Source organism: Mastigoproctus giganteus, chromosome 3 (genome assembly GCF_048544385.1).
Source record: "Mastigoproctus giganteus isolate SK-2022 chromosome 3, ASM4854438v1, whole genome shotgun sequence".
Lineage (NCBI taxonomy): Eukaryota > Metazoa > Arthropoda > Arachnida > Uropygi > Thelyphonidae > Mastigoproctus > Mastigoproctus giganteus.
The window spans coordinates 197162159-197188849 of record NC_143577.1 but is presented as its reverse complement, the minus strand read 5'-3'; the positions used below and the strand labels follow the sequence as shown (position 1 = coordinate 197188849).

The 26691-nt window shown below is 39.5% G+C and overlaps 1 protein-coding gene across 1 annotated transcript in view; it reads left to right on the top strand.

The window, feature by feature from the left end:
• LOC150088556 (serine/threonine/tyrosine-interacting protein-like) overlaps nt 1–26691 on the top strand; it is a 117577-nt gene that overhangs the window by 65237 nt on the left and 25649 nt on the right. The window contains exon 4 of the mRNA XM_090370801.1: nt 95–167. Coding sequence (XP_090226927.1) covers nt 95–167 — 73 coding nt within the window. The remainder of the gene's footprint in view (nt 1–94; nt 168–26691) is intronic.

The window sequence follows — 26691 nt, the reverse complement described above, 5'->3', positions numbered from 1 at the left end:
ATAGTACTTAAATTTTTTTATCATGTCATTTCTAAGGGAAGCATTTGCCTGTGTACGTGATAGTACTTAAATTTTTTTATCATGTCATTTCTAGGGAAGCATTTGCTTGTGTACAGCATAAAAGGTTTTGTGTTAGTCCTAATGAAGGATTTGTTCAACAGTTAGAGGTAAATTTATGAACTTTCATTATGATATAAAGCTAAATAAGATGAGAATTATAAAAAGTAGAAATGCTGAATAGCATTTCTAGAAATGGTAGAAATGCTATTCAGCTTTATAAAACAAGTATAAAGAGTTGTCAGCAGTCTTTCCTCTTAGGAGATTTGAGCTTATATGATTTATTTATTTATTTTATTATTTTATTTTTTGTAATATAATTATTTCTGATTAGCATATGTTGCAGTAAAATTCTGCTGCAAGACCTTTAAGCAACCAGATTAAAAGATATTTAAATTTCTAGCCATTAACCTAAAAAAAAAAATATAAATATATTTTATAAAAATATATATGGATGAAAAATTACTTATTGCATAATGGCTCTGAAGTCGCAATATACTCAGATAGTCATTAACCATCATCATACAAAGGGTACCAGGAAAGTTTTGCAATACAGCTTTGTTTATTTAATTTTTTCAAAGTAATTTCCTCTACAATCAATACACCTCTCCATCCTCCGAAACCAATCTTTAAACCAGTTCTGCCAAGTTTCACTAGGGAGTAAAGCACACTCGTTGTCCCAAGCCCGTAGAAGGTCCTCATCACTGGAAAACCGCCTCCCTTTTAGCTTCATTTTCACATGCGGGAACAGTGCAAAGTCGCAGGGAGCAAGGTCTGGACTGTAGGGAGGGTGCTCGAGAAGTTTCAGTCCTGTCGTTGTCAAATATTCGGTGCAGGCTTTGGCGCGGTGAGCTCGAGCATTATCGTGATGGAAGTACCAGGTGTCCATTCTTGACTTTGGCCGCAGGTTCTTCATAGATCCAATGACTTTAGGCAGGCATTATTCAGTATACCACTTAGCTGTGACTGTCTTCTGCGTGTCCAAAACGACACGTTCCACAATTCCACTCGATTTGAAAAATACAGCTATCATTTTCTTCTTTACAGATCGGGATTTTCTGACAATTACGGGTGTGTCGTCATCATCAAAGACCCAAACTTTGTTTTGAGCCTTGGTCGGCAGATCGTAATAGTACAGCCAAGTCTCGTCACCTGTCACGATGTTGTTCACATACCGAGATTGTCCCTTATCAAACTTTTTTAACATCTCCCGGCACCAAGTCACACGTCGTGTCATCTGCTCTTCAGTCAGTTGATGCGGCACCCAGAGAGAACAAAGTTTCTTCACGTGCAAATGATCTTGCAGAATCGAACGAATTGCTGGTGCATTTAGGCCCAAAGTCCCCTCTATCTGTTGGTAAGTCACTCGCCTGGTTTCGTCAAGCATTTTCCTCACAGCAGTAACGTTTTCCTCCGTAACTGACGTTCGTGGCCTTCCCGGCCTCTCAGAATCCTCCAGAGTGAAATTTCCCCTTTGGAATTCTCTATACCACCTGAATATCGTTGTACGATGTGGACAATCATTATCTAGTGCAAGAGTCATTTCTTCTAAGCACTGGTCTATGGTTAAACCACGCACGAAATTATACCGCAAAACTGTCCTTATCTCATTTCGTGACCACGATGCCATCGCAAGCACTTTACACTCTCACTACTAATGAATAACTGAGCCCATCGACTTGGCGCGGCGGCTACTATGCACGTATGAACATGTCTCAACATGCAGCAACAAGCAGCTTCCTGTGATTCATTGTTGCGTCATATTGCAAAACTTTCCTAGTACCCTTTGTATATCATTGTTTTATTAATTTTCTACTGTGAATTATTTTGTCAGCCATGTTAGAAACATGGATTGGATATTTGCTGATTATGGCTAACTGATATGAACTTATTTTAATAGTATATTTTGTGTAATCATATTAGATGTTAAGCCCTGCATATCAGGTATATTGACAGCTTTCCTACAGTAAGGCTGTAACTTATTTATAGTTAAATTCTTTAATTACAAAAATCTGTCTGTGGAGTGAGGACAGATTTTTAGGTGCATTTTTCTAATATATACATTTTATATATATTATACTTTTAATACATTTTATTATATATTTTATATTAGCTTCAAAATGAATTTTCAGGTAATTGTATGTTTTACTCTATTAGAATAAAATATAAAATTTCATCAAACCATACCAAATTTTCGTTAAAATTGAACAGAATTTGGATCTCTCTCACTCATAGGGCTTATGTCAACTTATGTATTAGCTGAAAGCTGGAAATTGTATGCGGAACTGACTTGGAGGAATGAATAGGCAATATGGTGAATGTGCAAAAATGAAAAATTCTAGGTTCAAGCACTGCCTCTACTAAAACAGTTGCAGCATTTTGAAAAATTTACTTTTTGTTATTAATATGCTGACGTTTCCACATTGTTCAAAATCCAACCACATGCTACCTTGGGGAAGATCCAGAAGCTGCCCAGCTTCCCCCCCCCCCATCCCATTCCTTTCACACATACTCAAAGTGATTAAAGGAATTTTATGCTGAGTCCTTATAATAAATTTAATGTATGTTAATATTGATTTTATTAACCTATATAATTTAATATAAATTAATGGAATCAATATCACTAGGAGCTTACTAATGCCATTACTTAATTAATTACTTAACTACTAAATTAATACTAAAAGAAGATCAGTGTGAAACATAGGTTGCTATCATATAAAAACTTAGTTCATAATTTATGGCAAAAGTAGAATTTAAACTCGGTCTGTCGGTCGGGTCGGTCTGTTTGTTTGTTGCAGAATCAGAATGATTTGGGGCAGTATAATGTGTATACAGTGGACTGAGACAGTTTTTAAATTCTATACAGTGGACCAACTGATGATGTTACCAACAGCAAATTCTAAATGGGAAACATTCAAGGAATTAATCTTGGAAGCTATTAGGCTTTTTATACCAAATAAGAAATATTGTTCAAGGTTAAGGGCTAAATGGATGTCAGATGAACTAATGAGACTCGTGGCAGAGAAGAAAAATCCATGAGATTCTTTTAAATTTTCAGGTGACACAGAAGCCTATGGTAGATACAAGCTAGTCTGTAATCAAGTCACAAAGGAGCTTAGGCAGGTGAGGGCAGATTAAGAAAAATCTATGGCAAAGGATGCAAAGAAAAACCAAAGAGTTCTTTACTTATATAAACTCTAGAAGGAGGGGGATGAATCAGATTGGTTCACTTGATATTGATGGTTCAACTGTTGTGATGACCCTGCTCAGATAGCTGACAAACAATGAGTATTTTGCATCTATATTCACACATGAGGAATTATTAAGGATTGAAAATGGCAGAAGATTATCAGATTGTAGCAGGGTGCTTAATGATTTTGTAATAACTGAGAGCAAAGTGGAGGAGAAATTGTTGAAGTTAAACATAAGAAAGGCACCTGGGGCGGATGGGATCTATCGAGTTTTATTAAAGGAGGCAGCAAAGGAAGTAAGCAAACCCTTAGCCATAATTATGAGAGCTTCCTTGAACTCAGTTGAAGTCCCCATGGACTGGAGAAGTGCAAATGTGACCCCAATTCACAAAGTAGGATCAAAGGGTGACACAAGTAATTACAGACCTGTTAGTTTAACTTCTGTTGCAGGGAAATTACTGGGGGCACTGGAAGAACCACTGCAGGATCACCTAGACAAGACTGCAGTTATAGTTCAGAACTTCAGACACAGCATGGGTTTGTTAAGGGAAAGTTTTGTCTGACCAATCTAACTGAATACTGTGATCTGCTCACAAAGGAACTGGATACAAAAATAATTTTGATATCGTATACTTGGATTTTAAGAAGGCTTTTGATAATGTGGCACATGAAAGACTACTGTACAAATTGCAGTATTATGGCATTAAGGGCAAATTGCTGCTATGGATAAAGGGATGGTTGAGTGGGAGAAGACAGAGAGTGGTAATCAATAGCCACTGCTCTTCGTGGACTAATGTTTTTAGTGGAGTCTCCCAAGGTTTGGTGTTGTGGCCATTGTTGTTTTCATTATTTATTAATGATATTGATGGAGGAATATCAGGCTTAATGTCCAAGTTTGCAGACAAAACAAAGGTTGGCAGGGTTATTAATGACACTAATGATAGTATGCTATTGCAACTGGATCTAGAAAAGTTGAGCAGATGGACTGAGAGGTGGCAACCAAAGTTTAACATTGACAAATACAATGTATTACATATGGGTAACAATAACCCCAGAGTAACATATCAATTGTGTGGTACTGCACTCAGGGTGGTAGAGAATGAAAAAGACACGGGGGTAATTATGCAGTCAGATATGAAATTTTCTGAGCAATTCAGACAGTCTGCAAGAGTAGCTCATGGTGTTTTGTCAGTGATATACAAGAATTTTTCTTGCAGGGATAAGAAGGTAAATATCCCCTTATATAAGGCAATGGTCAGGTATACAAGTCTGGAGGCCTCATTTTAGGAAGGATGTAGAGCTGCTGGGACGAGTACAGAGAAGGGCAACGAGACTGGTGAACAGAACAAAGGGTTGCTCTTACCAAGAAAGTCTTAAGTTCTGCAAATTGCAATGTCTGGAGAATAGGCACCTGTGAGGTGCCTATTCCCCAGGCACTGTGAGGTTTGAGCAAGCTTTTGGGATTCTTCCTCTTGCCCAGATTAATTGCCTGATGGGACATTAATTCAAATTGAGGAAAGACAGTTGTAGATTAGATGTGCAGAAATTTGCCTTTAGCCAGAGGTTGTTTGATTGCTGGAATGAACTGCCATCTGTCGTAGAAGTTTGACAACTTAAATAAATTCATGGAAGAACTAGACAAACATTTGGGGTGAATGGGAAGGTTTTTGTTTTTTTTGGTTGATGCTGTACAAGCATGCTTTCTTGCATCATATGCCTCTGCTAATGCTATTTTTTAAAACTGATTGTAAAATATTTATTTTTTCACATTAGGAGGAGTACCACTAACAAAGAGTTGTGTGTGACAAGTTACATGCATGCTGTAGGTTGACCTTCCCTGGTTTTTACTGTTAATCACTGAAAATCATCTGTAAAATGTGTGTCAATTTTATATGGAAATCAGTAAGAGTTGAATGAATACTGCATTGTGAGGTATACAGTGAAGTGAAAAGTTATTTAATTAATTGGAAGAGAGGGGCATTATGTGACTATTCATCATCTGAAAAAGAATTATCATATTTCTCTTTCTCATATAGTACATATCTTACGTTATCCATTTATTAGCCAAAATGAATGAACAGATAATGATGGATAATTATCAAAAGAATTCATTACCTGATAATTGATATGAATCCAATGCACAGAATTTTACCATCTGAGACCACTCTAGTCACTCACAAAATAGCAAGACTAATGGATTTACTGAAAGACTTTCCTACACTCACAAGTCTCATAAGTTCTTCCAACATTCATTCAGGACTATGCCTTCACTGTATCTCTTAGTTGGTATAAAATGCCTAGTAGCTTCTACAATAACATCCCTGAATGCTTTCCATTTAGAATTTGCTGTTGGTTACTTCATCAGTTGGTTCCACTGCATAGAATTTAAAAACCAGATAAGACCACTGTAGTCACTATTACAAAACAAAAGCCCTTCCCATTACTTTTGACAGCAGTTATGTCTTTAATTAAATCCCACATCAATACTTTGTGATCACTGCTGATTCTTAATTCATGGCAGGTCACTGCTGATAATCAGATCAGGAGTATTCCTTTCTCTTATTGCCTCACTGACATGCTAGTGTAGGAAACAGCCCTTCAGTGAATCCATAAAAATCTTGCTACTGTGTGAGTGACCAACCCACAAGGTCTAGTCAATATCTGGAAAGTTAATGTATCTCATAGTCCTCCATTGTAAAATACAGTAAACCCCCACTATTTGCGGGGGTTACGTTCCTGAGAAATGTCGCGAATACTGAGTTATGGCTCCCATAGTAATAAAGGGGTTCCGTTCCAAAGTACGAAATATATATAAGAAAAACTAGTCTAAAATTTTGTCTATGTATGTATTATATGTACCTTCATAATATGACTATGTACATGACAGTACACAGTGAAATGCAAGAATATGGCATCGAAATGAAAATAAGAAACAATTTAATATTAAATGTAATATTTATTAGAAATTTCAAACCATCTTTCAAACCAGCGCCTTTGCTAGCTAAAAAACTTATCCCGCCAGTGCTATCACCAGTTTTGCTAAAGTGTTGATAAAGGAGTTTTGCATTTCACGAATGATGAGTGAACTCAACGGAATTTTATTTTGAGTTCGGTCTTCTATCCACAGATTTAAACCTTTTTCCATTTTTTTCTAATTTAACATCACGAGTTACAGAGCAAATTTTTGAAGAAATTAGCGCGTTTTCACGGACACTACGGCGGATTTTTCTTCCGATTTCTTGATTGATCGTACCGTTAACTCATTGATTTTATAATAGATTTTCTCAATAACAGAAAGTGAGGAGACACTTTCACCATTAGAAATTTTATCCAATAACTCAATTTTATTCGCTAGTCAACACCTTTGATCTTTTCACATTTCCCTTTTTATTCGTAGCCATATTTTTGTATGGGTTAGAAAGAACTTGTCTACAATAAAGTCACTTTCTTCCATTAACACACTAGAAAAACTCTGTTTTACCCTGCAAAACGGTTGATTTATCACTTTTGTAAGCATATCAATTTATAAATTGATAAATTTATACAATTTATAAGCATATAAATTAAAAGCAAACGACGAAACTTCCATGACAAGCGCATAACCCATACTGAACAAGGATTAGCAAGAAACATCCATGCTCGCGATTTTGTCACCCCTCTCCCCCCACCCACTGAGCGCTGTTTTGATCAGGAAAGATAATTTTAGCCACGCCCATGTTTTTTTATGGCGGAAAATGTTCACGGCGCTTTAAAATTCACATTTTTTTTTTGTTTCATTTTATATTAAATCAGCGACCGCGAATAGCAGGGGTTTACTGTAATCTCGTATATGGTCTCTTCTATATGTTTCTGTATGTTTGTTCTTTATACTGATCAGTCATTAGGCCTACAACACACTACTTTCATTTTTGGTTTCCCAGTGCTTATGTCACACCAAACTAACTCAACATTGCACTGGCCACCCATGTAGTAGTAGTGGCATGTGATGCAAGAAAGCAAGTGTATGAGCTTATGCAGCATCAGCCAAAAAAAAAAAATTTCACACAACCATTCCCTCTAAATGTTTGTCCAGTTCCTCCTTAAATTAATTTAACCTATCAACTTCCACAACGACAGATGGAAGTTTGTTCTAGCAATTAATCACCCGCTGGCTAAAGGCAAATTTCCGCACATCTATTCTACATCTGTCTTTCCTTAATTTGAATTTATGCCCCCTTAGGTTTGCAATCTGAACAAGTACAAGGTACAAGGTATTCGTGTAATGATTGCGGCCTCCAGGGTTTCCCCTATATACCGCTGTATCTTCTGTAGTTTATTTATAGCCGGCAAGTGTGTGTAAATGTATGTGTGTATGTTTTAGTGTAGGTTCTGATGGGTGTTGTTTGCCGGCCCTGGAGACTTTGCAGCCTGGAGGCAGGGGGGAAGCCACCTGCGTCCAGACTCCCGTACCTTGCCACGAGGAGGCGCTCCAGGGGTTAGTAACCGCAAAGAGGGTTTCCAACCAGTGGTAAACCCGTGAAAGTTATGGGAAGGAGAAGTAGGACAAAGAAAGAAGAGAGATATTCTCTTAAGAAAGGAGCAGAAAACGGTAGGATGAATTAACAACTAAGAACAGAGAGGAAAGTTAGGTTTTCTCCGACTGGAAGAGGAGCCCAACCTCAGCCAGCCAGAGAAAGGAAAACTCAAGAAACAAATTTAATTGTGTCTGAGACACCAAGAAAATAACTTAACTTAACTTAGCATATAATTACAAAATTTTCCAAAAATTTACAGTGAGAAGACGAGACTTCTGAGAAGCCCAGAAGAACTTGTCTGAACGATAGTTGGTAAGAGTTTTAAACAGTTACACTAAATAACAAGCAATCTAATAACCTTCAGTGATTTTGTTAGAACTGCAATTCTAGTATCTTAACACACAATGAGGAAAACTTGAGATTTAACAAGGCTATTAACTCCGAGAGTCATAATAAAATTAAGATCACAATTACATAAAAAGAGGAAGCTGTAATTCTAAACAATAATTTTTTTTTTTTTTTTTTTAATCCAAAATTTTGAGTTAAACAGGATGAGCTGTGTTTAGCATCTTTCGTCTTCTAAACACGGAGTTAGCATAGTTACAAAAAGCTGAGAAGGATTCTGATGTTTCCAAAAATTTTGGGAAATCATCTAGGGTGTAAACATTAGTGTCTAGCATGAGCTGGTAACGTAAATCTAAATATATGTTGCAATTTAGGACTAAATGTTCCACCGTCTCCTCAGCTCCACAATGACAAAGAGGAGAGGGGACCAGTCCAAACCTAAAAAGGCGGGAGTTAAGGCCGTGACCCGTAAGAAGAAAAGAGGAAAAAAGTCCAGGTTGAAGCCAGGAAAGATTCTTAGATTTTACAAAGACTTTAGGAAGGAAGGAGAAAGTAATTCTGCCAAGGGAAGAGTCATCCCAAGAGAGCTGCCACTCATCAAGGGCTAAACTGAGCAGTCGAGAAACTTCAAGGTCGGTAGAGTTATTATAATTATTTTCAAAAACACCAATGGAAGCAGGGGTAAGACGCCTCCTGTGAAATTTAAGAAATGCAAGGATAATTTCTAAATGAATGGGAAGGCGCCCATTCAGAACTAGCAGGGCATCAGTAGAAACAGTTCTACATGCCCTGCTCGTGGCTAAAAGGAAGGATCTTTGCGTCTGTAGAAGAATTTTAATGATGAGAGAGTTTTGAACACGGAAACCCCACGCACCCGCGCCATATGTAACAATTGGGAGGAATATAGATTTATAGTATAAACCCAATGTTCTAGATTTGAGATTCCAAAGAGATCTGGCAATGTGAATTAACCAGCCAGTAGTTGATTTAATTTTTACCTTTAGGAATTTGCAGTGTGGAATGAAAGAAAGACGATCATCAATCACCACCCCAAGGTATTTAAATTCACGTACAAGCTTGATTGTCTGGTTGAGAAGCCTCACCACAGGAGGACGATTACGATTTAACAGACCTTTTAAGAGAAGCTGCTTTGTCTTAGATACAGAAATCGAAAGTTTATGAAGTGAGCACCATATGTGTAGATCATCCAAGATGTGGTTAGCCTTTGTTTCAAGCTCAAGGCGAGAATTCCCAGGGATCAGCAGGGCAAGATCATCAGCATAGGCAATATTAACAATATCGCCATGAGGGGCATTTAGCCATCCATCAAGGACCACGTTCCAGCAGACTGGGCCAAGAACGGATCCCTGAGGACAACCCCTAGAAACCGGTCTCGAAACCGAGCAGAAGCCCGATGAGACCACAAGGTTCCTATCTTGAAAGTAGCTGGAAATAAGGCTATAGATAGGACAGGAAACCTCGGCCCTTCGGAACCTCTCCAGGACGCTCTGCCACCACAAGGTGTCAAAGGCCCCTTTGAAGTCCACGAAGAGACCGAGAACGTATTTTGCAGGAGATGTTCTAACAGTATTTAAAAGAAGATTTATAGCATCTGTAGTTGATCTGCCCTTCGTGAAACCAAACTGGGAAGAAGAGGAGAGATTCCTAGAAACATAGTAGTCTTTAAATCTTGCAACAAGAAGTTTTTCCAGAATTTTCCCAAGAAAAGGAAGAAGAGAGATTGGCCTATAGGAGGAAGGTGAGTCAACGGGTTTAGCCGGACTCTTAATTAGCAGTTTAAGATTGGCAGTCTTCCAACGATCTGGGAAGACACCATAAAGCAAACAAGTATTCATTAAGGTAGCAATGAGACAGGGTTTAGTTTTCCAAGTGCGCTTTACGATAGAGACCTCAAGATTGTCAAGCCCAGGACTTTTGCCACAAGAGGAAGAATCCCTTCAGAATTCAGCGTGCTCAACCCATTCAAGGAGTTCTACACCTCGATCAGATGCACAGGTGCCTAGTCTCCAGCCACTGCAATTTGCATAACTTAAGCCTCCCTTGGTAAGAGGATCCCTTCATTCCCCTCACCAATCTTGTTGCCTTTCTCCGTATACACTCAAGCAAATCTACATCCTTCCTAAAATGAGGCCTCCAGACCTGTACACAGTACTCAAGGCATGGCCTGACCATTGCCTTATACAGAGGGACAATCACCACCTTTTTCCTGCTAGCAAAATTCTTATGTATCATTGACAAAACCTCATGACCTGGCCTGGCAGCCTGTCTGCATTGCTCAGAAAACTTCATATATGACTGCACAATTACTCCCAGGTCTTTTTCATTTTCTGCCACCTTAAGTGTAGTACCACACAGTTGGTACAATTCTCTGGGGTTACTTCTACCCATATGCTGTACTTTGCATTTGTCAAGGTTAAACTTTTTGCCACTTCTCAGCCCATCTGCCCAAATTTTCTATATCCTGTTGCAGTAGCACACTGCCATTACTGTGATTAACAACCCTGCCAACCTTTGTATCATCTGCAAACTTCGACACTAGGCCTGATATACCCTCATCAATATCATTGATAAATATACAAAACAACAGTAAGTGTTTTTAGGGTCAAGTGACACCAGGGGTTTCCCCCATCTCCGCGTAGTTTACGTTGTGGTGTATTACAGTACACTGTAAATGCCAGAGATTTAAGTGTATGGATCTTGGATCATGTAAAGTCGTGTACCGTTGTTCTTCTGACCACTTAGCCGCTGGACCCCTGTTGGCATCCAGCATTGCCCCACTTACGCCCGTGGAGCCAGTAACTCAGTAGACTTAGTTTACTCTGGCAGGTCATGCCGCTTAATTTCCTGAGATTTCGGCAGCTAGGACCAAAAAATTTAAAAAAATAAAAAATAAAATAAAATGAAGTGATTTTTATTATTTGCGTTGACGTGGGGGTATTATCGCTTTAATTTTTTAGGCTGAATGCTGGGTGTATTAATTATGATGTGTGGGACTTTCGCTAGCATGAAGATAGAGGAGGGGAAGCAGAAGACTGGGGGGGGAAGGCAGAAGTATGAAGCCAATAGAGAAGGCGGCCCCCAGCATGCTCATGCCCCACCAGAGAGGAAACAGGGGATGGCAAGAAGGGAGGACCTCTCGGGGAGTTAGTGATTATAAGTGAAGTGGGCTAGAGTGCCCTCTACAGGTCTCCAATATGGCCTTTGTCTCAAGTCTGTTTCTCTTCATTGTCACTCATGGGGCAAGCTCCATCCTTGTGTTCCTCTTTCTTTGGTTCAGCATCCTTCTTTGATTGTGTGATAGCTTTTTTATTTTTATTTACTTCTCTATCAGGTGGGTTCTGTTATCTTAAACGGGTGGTGTTCCGTTCTCAACTTTGGGTGGCATATTCCAATGGTCATCAATCATTGGTCGATATCCCCGTCCTTAGTTTCTCGTATTCCTTGGTGTCCATATTTGGTTTCATTACTCCTGTTGGCCTTGGTGGATGGCTATTTGTAGTTTTCTTCTAGAGAAGACAATTTGGGCAAAGCGACTAAAGACCACAAATTCTTCTGGTGTATCCAGGAGATGATGTTCCTGGGTGTTAGGGATGTATTTAATTCTTGTCATCATTTGACATCTGATATCTTCGTATATTTCACAGTCGTGCATGCCGTGATGCCATGTTTCTAGTTCGGCGCAGAGACAGTGTGATTCTTCGATTATGCCCATGGCATTTAATTTGGCCTTGAAAGGCCCATGGCCAGTGAGTAGAAAAGTAGTGTTTAGGCCCGGGTAGAGCCATGCCGGAGCCTTGGGATACAACTTGGTTATTTGGGGAACAAATTTTTTGTTGTCGCTCCTTTTTCCATGTCTGTCCATCTTCTCTTCCAAATTTGTACGAGGTGGTCCACTATTTTTTGTTTCTCGTTTTTCCTGTTATTGGTGATGTCAATGGTAAGACCATTGTAGGTTTTTTGGGTTCCTTTGGCTAGTAGATACACAAGGCCGCAGCAGGTTACCTCTAAATCCAAGGATAGTGTCCCCGCAAGGACCTGTAGGGCACTCTTACTAACCATATTACATGCTCTTGTTATTGTTAATAATATGTTGCGTTGGATCGTGTCCAGTATCCTTTTATTCACTGCTGTTCTTGCTTTCTTGTACCATATGGGAGATCCATATGTTATTATCAGGATGAAGATGGCTTTATAATACAGGGACAGGGTTTTCCTGTTTAGTCCCCAGTCCCTGTGTGTGTAACTCTGGCAACGAGCGCTGTGTATTTCCGTAGTTTCTCTTTTAGATAGATTAGGTGTGGTTTAAATGATAAGTTCTGATTGATGATCAGTTCCAGATATTTAATTTGCGTTGACAGTTTGATTGTTTGTCTTGCCAGCTTGATTTGTGGTCTTCTAAGGTTTAACCTCCCTCTGAGTAGTACTGAGTCCGTCTTCGTTGGCGAGATTGTTAAGGTGTGTAATTTTGCTCAGTCCTGCAAGGTTTCAAGGGCTTGGTTTGCAAGCGTTTCAAGGTTCTGTCTGGAATCTGCCGCGACCGTCAGGACGAGGTCATCTGCGAAGGCCTGGGCCTCCACCTCCCTCAGGTCCATGGTGAGGAACTCGTCAAATACTATGTTCCACAGGAGCGGCCCCAGGACAGATCCCTGAGGGCAGCCCCTGCGGACCGGCCAGGTCAACCTCTTGTAGGGCGTTATTACTTGGACGTTTCTGTCCAAGAGATAAGTTTTGATGCTCCTGTACAAATTGCTTGGTGTTCTCACTACCCTGAGCCTGCCAAGGACTCTCGACCACCAGAGGGTGTCGAATGCCCCGGCCAGGAAATATTTCTTGGTACACTGCATTGCTTTGGTGATTAGGCCTTGGATGGCATCTATTGTCAAAGATCGTGATTTGAAGCTGTATTGCTTGAGTGAATTCAGGTTTGCCTCATTATAGTGGTTGTGGATCCTTTTATGTAATAATCTTTCGTAAAGCTTGCTGAGAGTCAACAATAAGGCTATGGGTCTATATGAATTGGGATTTTCCTAGTGTCTGTTTCGATTTTTGAGGATCAGTTTTAGATTGGCCATCCTCCAGCTGGTGGGGAACTGGCCCTCTTTGATACAGGTTTTGTACAGTCGGAGCTGGAGGTCCGGCATAACCTCCACTGCTTTCTAGACCATTTCCGGCTCGATGAGATTGGGGGTCAGGGCACATTTTCTTCCTGGTTTGTGATACCGCTTCTTGTAGTTCGTTGGCTGTGAAAGGAGGCTCTAGTTGTTGGGTCTCGTATTCTTCGTTTTCTAGACAGATTGCTTTCTGGTCCTCTGTTAGTATGCCTGGTGGGTCTTGGATTAGATTGCTGAGTATGTTCTTTATTGAGTCTTGCCATGTTGCAGTGAGTGTTCCTTGCGCCGTCTTTGTTGCGGTCATCCCTTTCCTCTGGGAAGTTTGTTTGTGGTGATTTTATACACCACTACCCAGTGTTCAGTATTTCCCGTTACTTAGACAAGTCATTCCCAGGATGTTTTCTTGTTTTTCTTAATGGTTTCTGTATAAAAGTTTCGGATCTGTGCATATTGTTGTCTCAGTTCCTCGACTTCTGCCGTGGGCCATGTTCTTCGTGCCCTTTGATACTGCTTTCTTTTATCCTGTACTTGTCTTCTCATTCTTTGCAGCTCCAGGTTCCACCATGGCATGGCTCCCGTCATTGGAGTTTTCCTTTTCATGGCCGCTTCCGCTGCATTGGTGATTATGCAGGTTATATCTTGTGCGAACTGGCTGGTGTCTATCCTTTCGCCTTCGGTCTCCTGTCTGTCCAAGTCCTCCATGTACTGTCTCCCTTGGGTGGATACGAAATTGCAGTAGACGTCCCAATTTGCTTTCCCGATTGTGAATCTGTTTGACAGGTATTTTGTGGCAACTGTTCTAGCCTGATTTCTTTGTATGCTGTAAGTGATGGTTTGGTGGTCAGACGTAGTCTGTGCGTTTTGTACAGTCCAGTGGGTAACTGTTTGTATCTCTTTTTTTTTTTGGACGTTAAAGTTATGTCAATCGTTTCTTCCCTTAGCATGTTACAAGATGTTGGGAGGCAGAACGGCTGGTTTATGACTGTAAATATTGAATTTGCTAGGAAGTCTTCTAGTTTCCGTCCGTTTGATGTTCCCCTGCGGTCCGGTGTGGCACTGTGCCAGACAGGTGATCGGCAGTTAACATCCGCTCCAATCAAGATTTTATGCCCTGCCAGGGTTGTCTGTACTGATTGTAGATATGCTGTGGCAAAGTTGATTTCTATTCCAGGCCTACTGTAGAGGGCTATTATGTAGCAGCTGCCTAGGGAGCATATTATATGGGCACAGACTGCCCGGGGTTGTGCAAAGTTGTGGTATCTTTATAACTGTTTTCTCTGGATTTCTTACTAGTACTGCTGCCCAGGGGGTGTCTTCGTTGCATTGAACAATTTTATAAATGAGCGGGTGTCCCCTTAATTGTTTCTGATTTGTATATGGTTCTAGGACTATGATAATGTCGGCATTATCCTCATCTGCTTGGAGTCGTACCTGCTCAACAACCACAAGAGCTCGGTGGGCGTTTAGTTGGTGTATCTTTAGTACGCCGCAATTGTATTTTTTATGTTGTATTCCCATAATCGATTCTTTGTTGGTAGGTGCCTTTTACCTTGAGGTAGCTGGGAAGTTTGAGTCTCCAATGGAGTGGTTGTGATCCATTCTGAGGCTTTTGCAATTGGTACAGATGGGTTTCTTAGTTTTTTTTGGGGCAGTTCTTAAAATCATGTGCCCTCTCTGAGCAGTGGGCGTAGGTTGGTTCCTTTTGGGCACAGATGTGAGTGGTGTGGCCATATTTGAAACATCTAAAGCACATCGGTATGGCCACATGCTCCCTAAAACGGAAGCAGCTCGACTCAATAAAAATCCTGCTTTGGTTTTTTAGGACCTGTCTGGCGGAGTCAGCTCAACTGTCCAGTTATATCCTCCATTTGTTTTGGACTGGGTTCTGTTTTTTGGGGTCAGCAGTGCCGCCCCTTCTTGATTCAATAGGTGGCTTTTTAGGTTTCTTCTATATATTTCTTCCGTGAGTTGTTGTGGCTGTAGATTTTGGTCCACATTGAAAATAACTATTGATGGGCCTTTCTTTTTTGGGGTCTCTGCCATGAGTCCCAGGACATTTAGCTTGGGGTTTGTTATTATCCCTTCAGCTTCCTCCTTGCTTTCTGTCTCAATTACGATACCAGGACTTCTTGTTTTCCAGATAGACTTTATCCTAATGTCTTCGAAGTCCTCTTTGAGATTGTTTGACTTTTTGCTTTATTTGTTCACTGGAGTGTCTCTCTTCTCCGGTGGGTCTCAGTATGACGATGTTTGGGGTTTTCAATAATACTTTCTTTTGTTGGATTTCCACTTTGTTTGTTTTCTATCCCTAGCATTGTTGCAGTTGTGGGTATTATTGCATCAGGCAATCATGTATCCAATCACTGCTTGCAATAAAGATATTCTCTGCCTCGTTTGGTACATTCCTCAGCGCTTGGGCATATATGGGGGCGTGCTGTGGCAATTTGTTTGCCCCACATTCCATATAGGTTTGTAGCCATATGGCTCTTCTCTCACTTTCTAAGTATGTATCATGGAGAATTGTCTCCATTTTGTGAAATATTGTCACAATTTGAGACTTCAGTCCGGAGGAGACCCTGTTACGCTTCTCTTTGAATATATTTTCAAGGGCCGTTTTTAAAATGAGTGTTTTCTCATAGACTGAGCCCTCTGGAAGAGTGTGGTTCAGGGGTGGTTCTTGTTGTTTGTCATCGTTTGTTTCCCTTTGAGATGCTGTGGGATCGGGCTGCTCTCTAGACTCGGTCTGGGAGTGGGTCACTCGCTTGTAATTTTTTCGCTTGGCTTGAGAGGCCCCTGATTGGGTGTCCTCCATCTCTTCTGTCTCGTCAATAATGTTGAGATCATCACTTTGTGACTGCATCGAGAATTCCATATTTTTTTCTTTTTCCCTTCCATTTAGCGAATTCCAGATAACCGGGACAGTTCAGTTTATCGGACATGTGTTGGGATGGTCTGGTAGGGCACTGAAAATGCTGTCGGACGGTGTCCTCCACAAATCTGTGGTTGAATTTGGAGGCACACAGATGGTTATTGAAGTTTTGGGCTATCCCCCTCGGTCACTAAGGGGGGGGGGACAGCCTAGTGTGAAAATGCTCCCAGAAGAGCAGGATCACTTCCCATAGGGGCTTCCTGGGCGCCGGAGGCAATGGTGTCATTAGTAATTCTGTGGGATGCATAGGTAAGGAGTTCACAGTCAGCCAGGCAAAGTTTATGGCAGGGGGGGGAGTCACTGAATTCATTGCTTCTGGTTTAATATGCATAAACAGCAGTTAATACGCACATAATATAACATACAGCAGTTATCAGCATAGTCTGGGGTTTTAACACAGTTTGGGAACCTCCCCAGTCAAGTGCAAACTACCGACGTGGCCACTGCTTTATATCAGTGCGTCTCCATGGCCCTGCCGCCAGCCACATGATGACCATTGTAGGTCTGGCAACAAAGGACACAGGAAAAAACATTGGTAGTTTACTAAATTACCAGTAGAATATAAAAATAGTCTCACCTAGGGAATCCTCCGATTAAGTTCTTTCAGCTTGAACACTTTTTTGAAATATATGCACATTTTAAACTACTGAATTCCATTAAAAATCAGGAGCGTGATAAAACATGTCCGGACAGTGAGGCCGCCATATTGCCATCTACACAAAACAAAAGTGGACCCAAAACCGAGCCCTTTGGGACTCCACTAATAAATTAGTCCGTGAAGAGCAGCACCCATTAGCCACTGCTGCTAATGTGCCATTAAAATTTTAAACCAACCAACCAACCATCACCCATTGATTACCACCCTCTGTCTTCTCCCACTCAACCATCCTTTTATCCATTGTAGCAACTTACCCTTAATACCATTCTGCTCCAATTTGTACAGTAGTCTTCCATGTGCAACAGTGTCAAAAGCTTTCCTGAAATCCAAGTATATGATATCAAAATTATTTTTTGCATCCAGTTCCTTTGTAACCACATCATAGTATCCTATGAAATTTGTCAGACAAGACTTTCCCTTAACAAACCCACTGTGTCTGAATTATTGCTTCAGTCTTGTCTAGATGATCCTGCAATGCATCTTTAACTAGTGATTCCATTATTTTACCCAGAACAGAAGTTAAACTAACTGGTCTTAATTACTAGTGTCACCATTCAATACCCCTTTGTGAATTGGGGATACATTTGCACATCTCCAGTCCATGGGGACTTCCCCTGAGTCCAAGGGGAAGTCCCTCATAATTATGGCTAAGGGTTTGCTTAGTTCCTTTTCCGCCTCCTTTAATATAACAGGATAGATCCCATTTACCCTTCTTATGTTTTTAGGTGTCTTTCTTATGTTTAACTTCAACAATTTCTCCTCTACTTTGCTCTCAGTTATTACAAAATCATTATTAGGCGCCTCCGTAGCCAGGTGGGCAGGAGCAGCAGTGCGTAGCACACACTTCTTGATTAGACCGGGGTTCGAGCCCATGCCCACCAAATACAGAGGATGTGGAAAGGTCAGAGAATGACCACCGCATATCTCAGGAGCAATATGGCCCTAGTTGCTATTGCTCCTAAGAAAAAAAAAAAAAAATCATTAAGCACCCTGCTACAATTTGATAACCTTCTGGCATTTACAAACTTTAATAACTCCTCATGTGTGAATGTAGATGCAAAATACTGATTCAGTTTGTTTGCTATCTGAGCAGGATCAACATTCGAACAATCTATCAAGTGGACCAATCAGATTCCTTTTAGAGTTTATATAAGTAAAGAAATCCTTGCTGTTTTTCTTAGCATCTTTTTGCCAAAGATTTCTTGTAATCTGCCTTCACCTTCCTAACCTCCTTTGTGATTTGATTACAGACTAGCTTATATCTGCCATAGGCTTCTGTGTCGCCCGATAATTTATATGCATCCCATGCATTTTTCTTCTCTGTCGGAGTCTCATTAGTTCATTTGATAACCATTTAGGCCTAAACCTCGAAAAATATTTCTTAATAGGTATGAAACAGTAGCTTTCACGATTAATTCCTTGAATGCTTCCCACTTAGAATTTGGTAACATCATCAGTTGAGACCATTGTACTCACCTTTCCGGAAGCAAATTCTTAATACACGAATGATCACTGCTGATTACAAGATCAAGAGTATTACCCTCTCTGGTTGCCTCTCGAACATGCTGCTGTAGAAAACAATCATCTAATAAATCCACAAAAGTCTTATTAGTGTGCGAGTGACCAACCCACAAGTTCCAGTCAATATCTGGGAAGTTAAAATCCCCCATTATAAGACATTCTGATTTACTAGCCCACTCTATTTCTCTGTACAATTGTTCATTGTACTCATTCGAGTCATTAGGCCTATAACAGATTCCTACTCTTATTTTTGCTATGTCACACCAAACTGACTGAACAGTGCATTGTTCATCTGTATCAACTGGATGCACTTATTTTGATTTTATATTTTTCTTAATTAACAGCGTAACACCTCCTTCCTTTCTGTACACATTGTACTCCCCAAATTCCAATTCTGCATTCCTAATATCTGTGTGACACCACGTCTCTGATATTCCAACAGTATCTGCCTTTGATGTCTTGACCAACACGTCAAATTCATCAAATTTATTTACTATACTTCTAGCATTGGTATACATGCAAGTATACATGCACGTATTCTTATTCTTAGTTACCCTAACACATCCCATATAGCCACCTGTTTCGTGATGACTGCCATCAGTCCCTGAAACCCCCAGCACCCCTCGCTCCAGGCCGCTGCTTATTCTAATAGAAGGAGTGCAAGAATCACCTTCACCTCTGCCTGCAGCTACTTTTAACCTTTTAGTCTGTGAATCCCCAAAAGCTAGTAGTTTTCGGACCCACCTAACACTGCCTCGATAGCATCAGCAGATATTCTTGCACCTTTTCTATTTAAGTGTATCCCATTCCTGTAGAAGCAGTTTCTCCTGTTAACAAGCATAAACCATGCTGAAAAAAATTCTACCCCTTGAGCCTTGTCACATTCCCTCCATGGCCAAATTGTTTGACAAGGCTCTCATCATGTACTCCCTCCTATCGTGTCCGGGCATAATTGCAGACGTTTTCAAATTTAACCCTAACTCACGACTTTTTTGCAACATTGACCTGTACTTGTTAAGTAAATCTGCAGATCTCCTACTCATAATGTCATTGGTGCCAACGTGTACAACAATATCACCTTTTGTGCCCTTAAAAGATATATGTACAATATCATCAACGTTTGCCCCTGGCAGACATACCCTGGTCCTGTTCTATCTGTCCTTTTTACACAATATATTACCCGTCTCCCTGACAATAGAGTCACCAACAATAACTAACTCCTGTGTGACCAGCACATTCTGCCTTGGAGATTGCCGCTGTGTTGCCTAATGCCCAGGAGTGAGCTCTGCCGTTGAGTTGGGCAGCTGAGTGCTTTACAGGCCCCTCATATTAATATCTTCAAGGGCATCTACCCTACACTTCAAGCTCTCATAGATGTCCATTTGATTGCTGAGTTGACGCCTAATTTCTAGACACTCTCTGCACCTGGCACATACACACACAAAGACATCCTCCTTGGCTAGATCGTGTTCTGTTCCAGAAAGTTCGGCAAACATTTCACAAGTTGCACATTTTTTTATGCTGTGATGCATTGGAGAAAAGGCGCCTCCATAGCCAGGTGGGAAGGAGCAGCAGTGCATAGCACACGCTTCTTGATTAGACCGAGGTTCGAGCCCGTCACCACCAAATACGGAGGATGCGGAAAGGTCATTCAGGGAATGACCACCGCATATCCAGGAGCAATATGGCCTTAGTTGCTGATGCTCCTAAAAACCAAATAACAAACAAACAGCATTGGAGAATCGCTCCTCTCAGTTCTCCCCCGAGTCGCAACACTCCTGCCACTTTATGCCCATTGGTTTGCTGCTCTAGTCTGGGGCATGATATTTTAAATTAATAAGATCAATAAATTTAATTAATTGTCAATACTACACTATCTACTAGAATCCTAAATGCAGTGATGTGTATTACGCTATATAATTTTATGTTAGAGCTATCTAGCTACCACAATTAAAAATTTGAATTCCCTACCACTAAAAAAACAATGGCTGCAAGATTCGAACGAAACAACGGTTTTACTTATATTAAGTAGTAATCTACAAAAACTTATCTAAATTAAAAATAAAAATAACCAGCATAACTAGAACTATAAAACATACATATAAAGTACAATATAATATAACAATTAGGTAAATGAAATGGCAAACACTTATCGCTTTTTCGGAGCCTGTAATTCATAGCTGTAATTTTTAAAGAGAGTCAGCGCCCTCTCCTTGATGTCTACTTGATGCATTGCCTTAGATTTTGTGCTTCTTATGTAAGAATATAATTACCCACCTATCCTTTCCGTACGCATTGTACTCCCCATTTTCGAATTCTGAATCCTTTATATCTGAGTGACACCATGTCTGATATCCCTGAAATGTTTCCATTTGATCAGCACTTCAAATTCATCAAATTTCTTTACTCTGCTTCTAGCAGTAGTGTACATGAAGTATACCTGCAACTGTTTTTCCTTTTAGTAACCTAACATATCCATGTATTTGCTTGTTCCACAGAAATTCCCAGCAGGTCTAGAAATCCTTGACATCTTTCTTTCCGGGCTGTTGCATATTCTAGTAGAAGCAGTACAAGAATCACTTTCACCTCTACCTGTGGCTACTGTAAGTCAGTAAATCCCAACCCTCCCATGCTAGCAGTTTTTTAAATCACCTAACTCTGCCTTGAATGCATCAGCAAATATTCTTCACGCCCTTCTATTTAAGTGTATCCCATCCCTATACAGACAGTCTCTCCTGTTAACAAGCACAGACCAAGCTGAGAAAAATTCTACCTAGGGCCAAGTAAATTGACAATGCTAGCAACACGTTACTCCATCCTATCTTGTCTGGGCAGGATTGCATACACTTTCAATTTCATTCTGTTTACTTATTGTTCAGAAACTTTACTTGTGTGAACTTATGCACTGTAATTGTTATAGTGGTTGCATTGCTTTGTCTCTCATTCAGAATACTTTTTAATATTTTGGCCAGCTCCTCCGTAGCCAGGTGGGCAGGAGCAGCAGTGTGTAGCACGTGCTTCTTGATTAGACCCGGGTTTGAGCCTGTGACCACCAAATACGGAGGATGCGGAAAGGTCAGGGAATGACCACCGCATATCCCTGGAGCAATATGGCCTTAGTTGCTAATGCTGCTAAAAACCGAATAATAACAACAACAACAATATTTTGGCAATTGTGTACTTTATTACTGTCAGGAATCTGGAATTTTCAAAAATTGCCAAGTGTTTTTCTAGAGTTGAAAAGGATTTTAAAAATATTAGTTACAACTGATTCCTATTATAGCCAAATTACTGATTCCCATTATAACCAAATTATAAAAAGCATATACAGTAGACTCTTGATTTTCCGGGATAGATGGTAAAAAAAAAATCCCGTATAATCAGTTTCCTGGTTAATCCAAAAATACAGTGTCTCCGACATACATAAGAGATATGTTCCAGGACTTCTTACATAAGTCAAGTTTTACATAACTTGGGATTGACTAATAAAATATTGCTACTATACAGAGTGTATCAAAAATACACGGCATAACTTCAGGAATGAGTTCCTCATATGTAGACAATAAAAATACAGTCGAACTTCCCCATAACGAATTCGATAAATCCAGCAAAAAAATTCGTTATAGAGAAATTTTGTTATACAGAGAATATCTTTTTTATTAGAAATTATCTAATTAGAAAATGAAAACGAATCTACATTTATTTTTAATTTATTTCAAAACATACTTATTTAAATTGTTTACACAATTTTCGTCGGTAAGTATCACAAATTTAAAAAAAAAAATCAAATTTTTGTTTGCACAGTACAATTAAAAAATTGTCTGATTCTCAAAGAAAACCTCACATTTGTTCATAGCATTAAAAACATTATCAGGAACATTTTCACAAAACTGTAGACCCATGCGAACCGGTTTAAAAGCGTTAATCATTTCTTTGCAAGTTGGCTTTTCTACGGGTTGTTCTGATGCGTCTTCAGCGTCATCGTTAATTTCTTCGTGATCATAGTCACGTCTAACATGTTCAGCAGTATTTCATCTTCATTTGGATGTGCTGTGATCTACATAAACATAACTATCCAGTGTTATTTCATTTTCGATGTTTCCGGACAATTCTAATAATTTCCAAAAGTTTTTCAGTTGGGAAAGGGGCAATTCATCTTGTTCGTCCAGTCGTTGTTTGACTTCTGTATTCAATGCAAATCTCACTTTCGAAAAACAATTTTGAATAGTGTATTCAGTGACATCGTTTGTCCAAACTTTTGCCAGTTCAGAGATACAATCTCTAAGGTTAATTGTAACCTCCAAGTTTCTATTTTCTGATAATGCCTTGGTCCATTGACTGAAGTTTTGACGTTACGTTTGGTGGTAAAAACAACTTCGCACTTTTAAGTTTGGCAGAAATACTGGCAGTATGTGCCGGACAGTTGTCAGTTACCAACACGATTTTCCTTTTTTCTTTTGTTATACGCTTGTCTAGTTTTAATATCCATTCTTCAAAAATATCACTTGTCATCCATGCTTTTTTATTAAAGCTGTAGTCAACTTCCAAAGATTTTGTGCCTCTAAAACATCTTGGTTTTTTTTTTATATTCCGATGGCTAAAAGTCTTAATTTTTCACTTCCTGTCATATTTGCTCCAACTAGCACAGTGATTCTTTCTTTGCTTTGTTTTCCTTCAAAACATTTATCATCCTTAAAAGCAAGTGTTCTATTCAGTAAACATTTAAAGAATAAACCCATTTCGTCAGCATTAAAAACATCCTTACACTCATATTCTTCCAAAATCTTCTTTAAGGTATTGTTCCTCCAACTGTTGCAATCTTCTTCGCTTACATTAACACTTTCTCCACAAATAACCTTTTTCCACAATTCTCTGGAGCTTCGTAAATTTATCTAGCTACCCAGTGCTCGCATTAAATTCTGTCTGTCCAAGGGACTGTGCAAATTTCAGAGCTTGTTGCTTAATTATTAGGCCCGATATTGGTATATTCTTTTCACGTATCATTGCACCCATTTTAGAACAGCTTTATTAACATCTTCGTATATATACAACTTAATTCGCTTCTTGTCTGCTCCTCCTTCAATTGCATTTAAAATTGATTCTCGATTTTTTTTAAAATCATAGATAAACTGCTTCCAGGTATGCCATACTTCTTTGCAACATCTTTTTTCTTAAAACCCTGGTCAATATCATAACAATCTTTGCTTTATCATTAATACTGAAACACTTTCTCTTTGGCATTGTTTCCACAATTGTAAAAATTATTGGACTGCAGCTCTTGCCAATACATACACTGCAAACTTTGCTGCGCTGGCCATATAGTGAATTGTTAGTACCGCCTACTCAATGACGCTCGCTTGTCAATTCAACAGTATCACGTGACCTTTCCTATCAATCACTTTCAAGTGGAGGCTAGCCAGGTAACACCTGGCTAGCCTCCACGTGGCGCAGTATGGGCAACGTCGGGTCCCATCAGGGGCCCGATGGCCAATAAGCCAGATGAACAATGGGCACAACAGACTACACTATACACGATCCACACACTTTAAATCTCTGGCTTGACAGGGTACTGTCACTCGATACAGAGAACACTGCGGAGATGGGAGAAATCCCAGGAGCCGCTAGACCCTCAACATACCAAATACCAAAATCACTTTGAAGAAATATACGACTTTGTGAATTTCTTTTATTCTGCTTTCATTCAAATATACACGAAAGAAAATTTATGATTAATGTATGCTGTATGCTACTTTTCAGGAAAAATAAATAAAATACAAGAGCATATAGCCCATGTGATTAATGATGAATGAAATTTAAAAAAAAAAAAAAAATTCATGAAAACCATCTACTGGGAGTCCGGTTAGATGAGAACGGATATATCATATAATGATTGACAGGAAGGTCACGTGGTACAGTTGAGGTGAGAAGCAAATGTCACTCAGTAGGCGTTACTAAAAACTGACTATGGTAGCATTATATGTATTGCCGCCGCAGCATGCTAAAGTTTACCGCAGCAAATTTCGTTTTCCCCTGAGCCAACATCAATTTACAAATCTACCCTATTTATTATAAAGTTTATGACCACTTTTAAGAAAACCCAATTGGTTTAATAACTGTAACAAAAATGAAACAAAGACCCTCCTATGGGCATCAATAGTCACAAGTGTCCACTAAAAGGATGATTATTTAATTCCAGATGCTAATGCGCAATTTCGGAACGAAGAAGGCGACAGTATATTTGAGCGACTGTTTAGCAGTAAATGCTTGAAAATCTTCAAAAATTCTTTTACTAATTTTTTTTAAAGTTCGTTATAGAGAGACTAACACTTCGTTATATGGGGTTAATTTTACATGTAATTTCGTTTCAAGGTGCAATGTTTTGCGAAAAAATTCATAATATAGAGAAATTCATTAATTAGAAGTTCGTAATAGAGAAGTTCCACTGTATTTTATATCAACATAGTTCCAGAAATGCTTGGTTTCTGAGTTATTAACCGGAATGTCTTATCTCCCACAGGTGATTTCCTTCATCACAAGGTACTGACAGAATCTGGTGGTTTTCCATTCTGAATATCAAATCAGGAGCAAGCAGATATGTACATTTTGGCAGAGGGAAATGCTCTGGAGGCTCATCGTTTGTACCACGAAAGGTTCCCAGAACGAAGATGTCCAGACAGGAAAACGTTTGAAGGTATTTGTCGCCGCCTTTGTGAACTTGGGACCTTTACACCTCGTACTGCCAACAGAGGACGACCAAGATCTACGACTCCTGAAGTAGAGGAGGAGATTTTGGATGTTGTGCATGCCACTCCTGGAATCAGCACACGAAAACTGGTGCAACTGGCTCTTCAACGTTCGACTATTTGGAGAGTGTTGCGAGAACACCATCTGCATCCTTACCATCTGCAACGGTACAGGCTTTGTCACCAGCAGATTACCCTGAGCGAGTAATGTTCTATCAGTGGTTCTTGCAGCAGTGTGGTACAACTCCTCACTTTCCCGCCTTAGTGATATTCAGAGATGAAGCACAGTGGTAGAAGCGTCATGCAAGATGGCGCTTCCACCACATTTCAGCCACCTAACCCGCAATTACCTGAATCCAAGGTTTCCTGGTCAGTGGATAGGTCGAGGTGGACCAACTGCCTGGCCTCCATGCTCACTTGATTTAAACCCACTAGATTTCTTCTTGTGGGGCCATTTGAAGTCATTGGTGTATTCGACTCTGGTAGCTGATGTGGAAACTCTTTGCAGTTGAATTGTGGCAGGTTGTGAGACAATACGAAACATGCCAGGAATTTGGCATAGTCTTTGCGAGTCCATGAGATGTCGATGTGAGGCCTGTGTTCAGGCAGAAGGTGGACATTTTGAATATTTACTATAAGGTGATATTAACAGTTAAGTGTCATAGACAGACCTTCAAAACTCGGAAACCAAGCATTTCCAGAACTATGTTGATATAAAATATTTTTATTGTCTACATATGAGGAACTCATTCCTGAAGTTATGCCATGTATTTTTAAGACACCCTGTATATCCATGCTATATATACATTGCTAATATATTCCTGATATGCCAAAATTGCAAAAACCACATAATATCCTCAGAAGAATGAAGAAAAATAGTTATATATTTTTAATTAGTTCAATTAAAAACTTTATCTGGAGACGGCGGTGAAGTAGCCGGAGTGGCACATAAGAAAAGAAAACATGCATGTTATTGTACTGTAAAAACTGATATGTATTTTGTAGCCTTGTTTATTCAAGTTGACTTCATTGGTGCCGGTCGCTTCATCGCTTCTCGTATTCTGTCTTTCTCCTCTATTGTGTTCACCGTTGCCACTGACAAATCTGAATTCTGCGCAATACTTGTTAATGTTTGGCCATTTTCATACATCCTTATTATTTTAATTTTCTGATCCCACTCGATCGCTTTCCTTTTCTTGATAGATTTACTAGTACCACTATCACTTATTCTCTTAGTCGGCACCACAATAACAGTCAAAATTAAATTTTCTGAAAAGAACTTCACAGGGTTAAGGCAAACTCACTATTTTTTTTTTTTTTTAGTATGAAATCAGCTCACACCAACCATAAGAATAAGTATTTACTGTAACTAGAATATTTATTTACATATTAAAATAAAATAAATATTTACAAAAACTGCTATTATATTAAATATACATGTAAAAACATTAAAACTGTGATAAAATCCTTGAGATAAAATACACTAAAATAAACCGGATTAAAAGCGATAAAAACGATAAAAATCTCTGGAGCTTTCGGAAGCTTGCGCTCCCTTCCTCAGCAGTAACAAAACTTCCTGCAGCACGTCCATATATAACAGG